At 37.4% G+C, this 10,290-nt stretch overlaps 1 protein-coding gene across 2 annotated transcripts in view; it reads left to right on the top strand.

Annotated features, from left to right (window-relative positions):
- The window catches only part of NDC1 (NDC1 transmembrane nucleoporin), a 46,056-nt gene extending 36,526 nt beyond the window's left edge, over positions 1-9,530 (top strand). For both annotated transcript variants that reach the window (XM_059063022.2, XM_059063049.2), the window contains exons 17-18: positions 3,516-3,676; positions 7,031-9,530. In XM_059063022.2, the coding sequence (XP_058919005.1) occupies positions 3,516-3,676; positions 7,031-7,094 (225 nt within the window). In that variant the 3' untranslated portion in view covers positions 7,095-9,530. The remainder of the gene's footprint in view (positions 1-3,515; positions 3,677-7,030) is intronic.
- The last annotated feature ends 760 nt before the right edge of the window (positions 9,531-10,290 follow it).

Genomic DNA, 10,290 nt, shown 5'->3' on the forward strand with positions numbered 1-10,290 from the left:
GAAGTTAGAAGGAAGAATGGGGAAAAGGAAAGGAATGTTCTTGAGGGCCAGAACTATGGGTTTGAAGGCCCAGAGACCCTTGACCAATTTTCTTCTACAAGTCACAGTCCATTCTTTGTTTCTCTAGAATCCTATGCTACTTTACCTAATATTTGTGTAGTACTCCAAAAGAAATGCTCTTTCTTTAATTTTTGTAACAATCCCATAAAGTTAGAATAAGGCTTACTTTGCATGATTTAGTCTCTCTCAAAAAGACTATATCTGTTGGTATGACTTAATCAAGATCATGCCAATAAATGGTCGACTAAATTTGAAAACCAGGCTTTTAGACCTGAAGTCCTTTGCTTCCTGCCATATCAAATTACCTCTGTGAGGGCTTGGCAGGAACATGCATTTCTTAACCTCCTATCTTTTATTTATTTATTTACTTACTTACTTATTTATGGCTGCATCAGGTCTTCATTGCAGCACGCAGGCTCTTCATTGTGGTGCGCAGGCTTCTCTCTAGTTGTGGAGCGTGGGCTCAGTAGTTGTGGCACACAGGCTTAGTTGCCCCGCGGCATGTGGGATCTTAGTTCCCTGACCAGGGATTGAATCCGTGTCCCCTGTATTGGAAGGCGGATTCCTTTTTTGTTTTGTTTTGTTTTGAATTTTATTTTATTTTTATTATACAGCAGGTTCTTATTATCTATTTTATACATATTAGTGTATATATGTCAATCCCAATCTCCTAATTCATCCCACCAACACCACCCCCCGACCCCCGCTTTCCCCCCTTGGTGTCCATATGTTTGTTCTCTACATCTCTGTCTCTGTTTCTGCCTTGCAAACCGGTTCACCTGAGCCTGTGCTCTAGAACCTGCAAGCCACAACTGCTGAAGCCCATGTGCCTAGAGCCCATGCTCCACAACAAGAGAAGCCACCCCAATGAGAAGCCCCTGTACTGCAACAAAAAGTAGCCCCTACTCACTGCAACTAGAGAAAGCCCACGTGCAGCAACAAAGACCTAACACAGCCAAAAATAAATAAAAACAGATTAAAAAAAAAAAAAGTCCACTGGATCCAGGTGTAAATGATGATGATAATTTTGGTGGTATACTGAGTGTTAATTAGAAGGTTTACAAGAAAATTGAAAAGGAAGTAACTTTTCCATTATGATTCAGTGTTATTTAATGTTGCTTAAATATGTCATTGAATACCATCTCCCATACTGCCTAAAATTATCTCAAGTTTGTCCCAGTCTTGGGAATCCCTCTTATAAGTTACTGTTGAGAGAATAAATGTTTAGACTTGCAGTTATCATGGCAGACTGAACACACGCATCAGGTCTTATTCCTTCCCCCTAAACTCTGCTAAGCTACAGTAAAAGGACTTTTTAAAAAGACATAAATCCAGGGTCTTCCCTGGTGGCGCAGTGGTTAATAATCCGCCTGCCAGTGCAAGGGACACGGGTTCAAGCCCTGATCTGGGAAGATCCCACATGCCATGGAGCAACTCAGCCCATGCACCACAGCTACTGAGCCTGTGCTGTAGAGCCCACAAGCCATAACTACTGAGCCCACGTGCCACAACTACTGAAGCTCGCATGCCTAGAGCCCATGCTCCGCAACAAGAGAAGCCACCGCAATGAGAAGCCCTCACACTGCAACAAAGAGTAGCTCCCGCTCGCTACAACTAGAGAGAGCCTGCGCACAGCAACAAAGACCCGATGCAGCCAAAAATAAATAACTAAATTTATTTTTTTTAAAAACCCGTAAATCCATAAATAGGAGAGGAGACAACAGCAACAAAGTCTTCAAAGCTGGACAGCAGATGGTTGAGATAACTAACTTAGCAGATTCCAGAGGCAAATCTGAAGTTGGTAGTGGGGCAAGCACCAAGACCCTCTAGAACCAAGGGTGAAGGGACAGGTACCAGAACAGGGAGGTTTGGGTGAGAGCTGTTTGAAAACCAGTTAGATCCCTAGATTTTCCTAGGTGGTGCTTCTCCCTCATTCCAGGAGAAGTCTAGATTCATCCTCAGAGAGAGTAGAGCACTGGGTCTCTGGACTGGGAGAGTTCACAGTTGCGGGTACTCTACTAAAAGCATAGAGGTGTGCTCCATAGCTCTGTTCACCACTTGGCTTCCCTGAGCACTGGGGACCAAGCCCCCCAGACAGGGTACTGGAAGACTTTTCTTTGGGAACTCTGATCAAACCAAGAAGAAAGACCTAAAGTTACTGAGTTGAGCACTTACCCCCCAAAAAGTCCACGCAGATCACCTATTGTGAAGCCGTCAGTAATCTCCAGTTGTGTACTCAAAGCTGTGGTCAGTAATCTCCAGTACTCAGAGCTTTCGGTCAGCTCTTTAGGAGGTCCCACTCTCAGTCATGAGCCAAGGATCACTAGATTTTGAAGAAAGTATCCAATACAGAAGATAGAGACCAAAAGAAGCAAAGAGAAGAAAAGTAGCTTGGAAGAAACTATAAAACAAACAAAAAACCAAGAATATAACAAAAATCACCAAAATCCTAAGAAATAAAAGCGGTATTGCAGCCTTGAAACAAAAATAGGATGCTGAAGTAAAAAGGATCACTCAAATGACATGAAAGAGCTTTTTAAAATTTTTATTTATTTTTTACACAGCAGCTTCTTATTAGTTATCTACTTAATACATAATAGTGTATATATGTCAGTCCCAATCTCCCAATTCATCCCACCACCACCCCCGCCCCTGCTTTCCCCTCTTAAGAGCTCTTGAAATTAAAAACATGGTGGCAGAAATCCTTTTAACTATAGTTTTAAGTACTTTTTTGGTGCTTACATCTGTAACTATAAATAATAGACTTACATTATTACTTCTTGTCACTTAGACATTATCTTTGCTGTAGTAGATTGACATACTTATACTTCTCAGTCTTCTCCCTTCTCTTAATATAGTTTATAGCATTTAAAAATTATAATATTTACCTTTGGCTTTTAAAAACTTATACTTAAATCTCTTATACTATCAAATATAAATAAAATCAGTTTCACTTGTGAGTTCTCTTCCCACCTATTCTTGCTCATAGGTACTTTATCAGTTAGAATTGAAAAGGAAGATAAACTAGTATAGTAAATAACCTTACCCTTGTAAAGTATAAAGTTTGGTCTTTTTGGGGGCTGATATTTATAATAAAGGTCCTCTTACCCGTCTGTCATGCATCATAAGCAGAGTAGGATATCTGTGTTTCACTTCCCAATTTTGCATTTTCAAGGCTGTTGAAGTATAACTGCTTTTTAGAGGACAGATGTGGACTTTTCCCTGGTAACTGCTGAAGTGGCTGAACCTCTACTCCCTGTTTTTCAAATCGTTTTGACTGTGATCCAAAATAAATATTTTATTATATGTGTGTGTGTGTGTGTGTGTGTGTGTGTGTGTGTGTGTGTATCTCTGTATCTGTCTATCTTTCCGAAATGAAATCTCTTTAATCCTTTGGACTAAATTGGCTTTCTTGATAGTCTGAACTAACGTGTTTTCTTTCTTTCTTGATGTAGGCAGTTGACAAGTACTTCAAGCTTCCTCATGCTTCCAGTAAACCACCTCGGATTTCAGGAAGCCTAGTGGACACTTCTTATAAAACATTAAGATTTGCCTTTAGAGCATCACTAAAAACTGCCATCTATAGAATAACTACTACATTTGGTGAACATCTGAAGTAAGTTTACCTGTTTTTGTTTACCTATTTTAATTCACTTTCAGGAGTTCACCTGAGAAACAGGTATGAGAATTATAAAGGCTCATAAGTTGAAAATATTCTTTTGGGACCTTCGTGATTCCTACTGGGAACTAACAGCTTGAATTTAGATTTAATATTTACATTTTAAAATTTGGCCTATCATATATAAGCTTTGGGGCCTTCTTTCAAATGGGTAAAAGAGAGGATAGAAAGTTATAAAAGCAGCAAATGTAATTATATATATATTTTTAAAATTACTAAAATATCCTTAAGGGAGAAAAAAGGCAAAATGATATTTTCTTCTCCAGAAAAGCATATTAAAAATAATTCTGTTATTACGTCTTGGTCAGCAAACTAAGACTTGGGGTGAGGAGAGTATTCCATAAATGAGTCCTTGGAGCTTTGTGAATCGTGCTGGAAAAGCAATGATAGATCATACCACCTTCAAAAACGGAACCAGAAAGAAAACCACAAATGCCAAACCTGTGTATATTTAGTTTCTTTGATGTTTACCGCTTTCTTTTCATGAAATAATCTACCTAGGCAGTGTAAGGGATATAAGTTTATTAGCTAAATTATGTCTGTCATAATTATAAATAAACTTTAAAAGATGTAAGAGATTGCTCTGTTTTTTCTGTATGCAATCAATAAGTAGTTTAGAACTTCCCCAAACCACTTGCTTTTAGAAGCAGTAGTGTATTTCCTTTTACTTCCATGAGGCACATACATAAAGCATATGACATACATGTCAACACATACATAAGGTAGCAGCAGCACTAAGTTTTTATGGAACACTTTGGTTCTGTGTGGGAATACAGAAGAGCTGTAGGTAATCTGCTCTCCTTAAGAGGTTTATTCATTTGTTTAAAAACAAACCAAAAGGGCTTCCCTGGTGACGCAGTGGTGGAGAGTCCACCTGCTGATGCAGGGGACACGGGTTCGTGCCCTGGTCCGGGAAGATCCCACGTGCCGCGGAGCGGCTGGGCCCGTGAGCCATGGCCAAGAGCCTGCGCATCCGGAGCCTGTGCTCCACAACGGGAGAGGCCACAACAGTGAGAGGCCCGTGTACCGCAAAAAAAAAAAAAAAAAATCTATTTATTGAGTGCTTCTAGATCTGCACTCTCCAATATGGTAGCCACATATTGCTATTTAAATTTAAATTAATTAAAGTTAAATAAAATTGAAAATCCAGTTTGTCACTTACATTGGCCACATTTCAGGTCCTCAATAACTGCACATAGCCAGTGGCTACCATATTGGACAGCTTAGGTATAAAACATTTCCATCATTGCAGAAAGTTCCGTTGCACAGTGCTGTTCTAGACAATACACTTCACATTTTCATTTACTCTTCTCAAAGAGCCTTTGAGGTGTAGAGATTATCGTATTGTATAGATATGGAAACTGAGACTTGGAGGGATTAAGAACTTGCCTAATAGCGTAGTCTAGTCAGTGTTAGAACATGAACCTGAAATCAGGTCTTTCTTGCTCTTAAAATTCCACCTTCTTACCCTATACAACACTAGACTCCCTTTAAGATGTAAACTGCCATGTAGGGTACTCTCAGAAAACGTTCAATGAATTTAGGTAATGAAATAGATATGATGTATATTGATGTTACAGCAAAACAGGAAGAAAAGGGGAAAATAAATTTCTTAGATAAGAAAGGGAGATAGATGACTTAAAAAATTATGAGAATGAAACTCTGCCTTAGTTTCTTTCCTCTGAGAAGAGCCATATTTTATACATGTACCAAAATTGATGAGGTCAGTAGAGACTATTTTGTACAAATATAGGACAGAATGGTATAGTAGAAGTTAGATTTGGAATTAAAACATTTGGATATATGCCTGGTTACATTATTGACTCTCTGTAGTTGTGGGCAAGTTACCTATTGATTTAAGTAACTTGCCTGAGATTATGCAAGTAGTAAGTTGCAGAACCAGCATTTAGACTCAAATCTTTCTGACCCTAGAATTCTATCTACAAACCTCTGGAAACCATTCTGCTACTGTTTACCCTCCCTTGAAAAGGGTATGTTATCCATTCCAGTTTGTTTCATTTGCTGTTAAGAGAGATAAAATGGGATCCTACATATGTAAAGCCCACACTATATTATATATTGTTGTGACAATAACTATTATTACTGTATCATACCTGGTTTATTCATTCCCAAAAACTTCACCTCTGAGAACCAGGTATAAATGAAGTAAACGTTTGAGGTGTGAAAATTAATGCAGATCAGTTACGCATTGGAGAAATTCATTTAATACCTATTTACTCTTAATTTAGGCAAATTTGATTTGCTAGTTTTCCGGCCTATAACATATTAAAATATGAGAGGAAGACTGCTGTTAGAGTCAAAAATACTAACAATAGTAAGAGATAGTACAGTGCCTGCTAGCAGAGGGGACTCATGAGAAAAGCTGTAGACTTGGTGTTTGAAAAAGTTTGGATCCATTTAGTGAGAGATGACAGCCTCACTGACACCTAGAGGGAGTCCGAACAGTAAAATACACTTGAGATGTTGCAGTTAGTCGGAGAGATGTAAATGTATAAGGTGCTTTAGCATGATTTGTAGCAAAATTATTATAATAAGACTTGACACTTTTAAAAGTGGCGACCTTCAGTTACCTGGAATTTTATCATTCAATAATGGTATATTACTATCAACAACTAGAAAACCAGAATCTTTCAGTATATTCAATTTTTGCCCAAAAGTTTAAAAGGAAGTTTTATACTAGTTTCAATATATATATTTGCCCCGCTTTTGTCCAGGTAATGTATTTTTGTGGTGGCAAGGGTGGGGAGAGAACTCAGTTTCCCCCTCTAAGACATAACTTAACGTTCAAAGGGAAAAGTAAATCTAAACCACCAAGCTATTACCTTTGAAAACGATTAGTGGAGTCTATTGTGTTTTAACCAAACATTTTAGTTTAAAGGATTTTATATTAAAGGCAATTCAAATACTCCACAACTCAAAGATAATGTTGGAATCTGGTTTAAATAAAATAATAAAATCCAGAAAATCTACTTCAAGGCCTGGAACTGCACAGCAGGTTCCACAGCAGAGCAGGTTAAAATTGATGCCTTCACTTGTCAGTCTTAATTTGCTTTGGTCTTTTAGAAGGTAGAAGCATGCTGTTACTGAATGCGAGCCCTCCTCCTCATTAGATTAAGGAGGGTTTTCATCCAGCTTTTTCAGAAGTACTAAATATGTGAAGATTTCTATTCGTTTTTAATTGTTTTGAAAATATTGACTCTGGGCTCTGTGGTTCACTTAATATGCTTAATGTAAAATAAAGCTTATGCTTTGAATTTATGTTTCATTTAGTGCTGTGCAAGCATCTGCAGAACATCAGAAAAGACTTCAACAGTTCTTGGAGTTCAAAGAATAGTTAAGTAATATAAACTGTGTTCATTACACTGCTGATACAACTACAGATGGGACAGTAAATGTTCAGCATTCTTGGATCAGAAGAAAATGGACTAATTAGATGCTTCCTTTGTCGTGGTGGTTGCTTTGAAAACTATACTTTAATGGGAGAAATCGTGGAAAGAAATTCTCAACAAAATAACCGAAAACTGCCTTTTCTGTACCGATTACTTTTTGTGTGTGTGGTATAATAAAATCTTTATTCAATTTTACAGAAGCATCTATGGCAATAGAAATGTTTGTAGCTTATATAGCTTAATAATAATAACTAGAAAATTTTTGGAGTTTACTTTTGAGAGGAGTAGAGTCAGCTCAGAAGGTACTGATAAAATAGGCTGACTTGATCTAGTCTTCCTTCCTAATTGTCCTGAGAGTTTAGCTCTCTGTAAATTCAAAATACATAAACTTTTTGGGAGTAGTTTCTGTTTGCTAAAGGATAAAAAGGGTAACAGTGGAGAAAAATTCACAGAAAATATTGTCTGAAGGACATATTTTGTTAATCTGTTAGGTTGTGTTTTTGTTTTCAGAGACAAATTAAATTTGCATGATTGTCCAAAAAAGTCTCAATTTACAGATGCTAACTCTATATAAAGGAATGTGGAAAAATTCAGTTCTTAAGTTACAAGATTAAACATTCACATTTGGTTTTCGAAAGACAATTGACCAACATCTATGAATTTATTTTGTATCATGCTAGTAAACAATAAGCATATGGGTATTTTCTCAACTAGTTTTGCTTTCTTTTTCTGGAACAAAACATTAAGTGATTGCCGAGTTCTTCAAGTGAGAGAAAAAGTTTTGCACGAAACACCAGGAAACTTTCCCTCTTTTTTCCTTCTCTCATCTTCATTAGATCAAATTATTTTGTAAAGCTTAATTGGCCTCACAGAGGGAGCAACCTTTGCTTTGTTAACTGGCTAATTAAAATATATTAGGAAAATCTTTACAGCCAGAAACAACTTAGTCATCAATCAGCAAGTGAAACCAAAATGTCAGAGGGATTACTGTACTTAGGAGTATGTTGTATGTCCCCAAAGTGAGTAGGTAACTTTATAATTTATTAGATCAACTTTGGAGGTGAAAGATTGGAAATCCTACTGGTAGATATTCACTGGACTAGCTTCGGACTGAAATGCTCCCTTGGAATTCTTTTCCCATTTTTTTCCTCTAGTGTCCCCCATTTTTTTCTTTTAAGTCAGCACAGAATTGTATATGAATCTTTAATGTGGTATATATGTCTACCATTTGTCTGATTACTTGATGTATTATATCTTGATTTATTTGTTGCCCCTTCAACCAGCACATGCCAAATTATAAATGAATCCTGCTGGCCTTTAAAGTATCTTTATGAGACAGTTTCCCAGTTGTCAAGTGTTTGGAGAATTGAGGCAGTTGCCTTTTTTTTTTTTTTTTTGCATCTGAAGTGGAGCTGATCTCTTTTTTGAATGTAAAGGTTGAATTTTGAATGTGGAAGTTACTTACAGATGACCAGAAAATTGTGACTAGGTTGACTGAGAACTGTTGAGTTCCATGTTTTAAAGCCATTGAACTTTTATATTCCATTCTCTGTGCTTTCCCTGGCTGAGGCATTTGGGGAGAAAAGAACTCTTAACCTTATGCTTCCATAAAGAAGAATTTAAACTCTGACTTACTTAGATAAAATGTCTGGCTTTGTTTAGGTTTTTATCATTTCCCATATACTTTGGGCAAATGTATATTTGATGAGCAATGTGAAAATTTCTGATGTGTTCATCCCTATTTTTTCTCAAGAGGATGTGCTGTGTACACAGGGTAGTTCACTTTATGTCTGGCTGGTGGAAATTTGGAAACTGCTTCCCAAAATCTGGATTGTATTTAGTAGATAAGGAAGTCAGTTCCTTTTCCTCATTGTGTTGTTAATCTACACACCATCTGTTGGAGTAGGGTATGGCTCAATCACCTGTTATGAAAGAGAGCTCCTTTGCCTGTGTACAGGGAGGAGGATCTTAGGAAGGCCAGCAAGAGGAGAGAACCATTTCCTTTGATGAAGTCACATCCTGCATATGAACCCACTGATACTATACATTGGCCTGAAAATTAGAAGGTGTTCTTTAAAAGCCTTTCTCTGTCAGTACAAAACGTGATTGTATCAGCTCTTGTAATGTTTTCTTGACCCTTATGGAAGGTATAAATCCATGTAACTTCTTTCCTAGAGAACTAGGACACTGTGCTAGAATTTTAAAAAACTTGTATAGTTGAGTGGACGTGGATAAGCAACAATTTGTTACTTTGCTGGGTTTATTCCTTGGTAATTGTTCTGTGTGTCTTCCTATAAATATGGTAATCTGTTTATATCCTTCTGTATATCACTGATACTGAATTGAGTAGAAAAATAAATTGACAGTTTTTAAAAATGGGACTATTAATTAAAATATGTATATCTGTGAGGTCAGTTATTTAATTTCTGGGGTGTGTGTGTGTGTGTGTTTCCTTAGCCATTTTAATTCAGTCTCAGAGTTGTTGCTTGTAAAACCTGAAACACTTCCTGAGAAATGAGCTTTTGCCCCTGGTTGGACTAATCTGGTAGGTGATCTGTGTTTCATGGTATCTCTCAGGAGCCTGAATTCTAAAAGCCTCTTTCTTTGTTGTCTTGGCTGCCTTCGTTGTCTTGGCTGCCTTTTTTTCTGAAACTAAACTAAACAAAGGATGCAGGTGCTGAAAGCCATTTCTTAATAGAGGTTTCTTTTCTTGCCAGAATACTGTTTCTAAATGGATCATATTCCACCAGACTAAAAGTTTTGTCTGTCAGCTTTACTTAAATTAGTCTGAACTTCACCTCAAGGTAGTTGAGGTACTATATATTAAGGCCCTCAACTTTCTTGTTTGCTGTCCCAATCCATAGTTATGTTTCCTTAGAACCAAATAGCTTAAAACAAAGATGACTTGACTTCATCAGTTAATAATCCAGCTACTCTTAACAAGCTGCTGACCACCATTTTAAAATAAGCAAAATCGTTATCGTTTTGAGGGGTAAGAAGGGGGGATAGACAGCACGCACCCCCTTAGAGTTCTCAGTCGTGGTCCTAAGCAGCCTTGACAGTTGCTGTAGCGATAGGCACATTGATGTGGAGCTAGCTAATCATCCAAAAATACTCACTGAATGTCTATTATGGCCCAGC

The sequence above is a fragment of the Kogia breviceps genome, chromosome 1 (assembly GCF_026419965.1).
Source record: "Kogia breviceps isolate mKogBre1 chromosome 1, mKogBre1 haplotype 1, whole genome shotgun sequence".
In the NCBI taxonomy this organism is placed as follows: Eukaryota; Metazoa; Chordata; class Mammalia; order Artiodactyla; family Physeteridae; genus Kogia; species Kogia breviceps.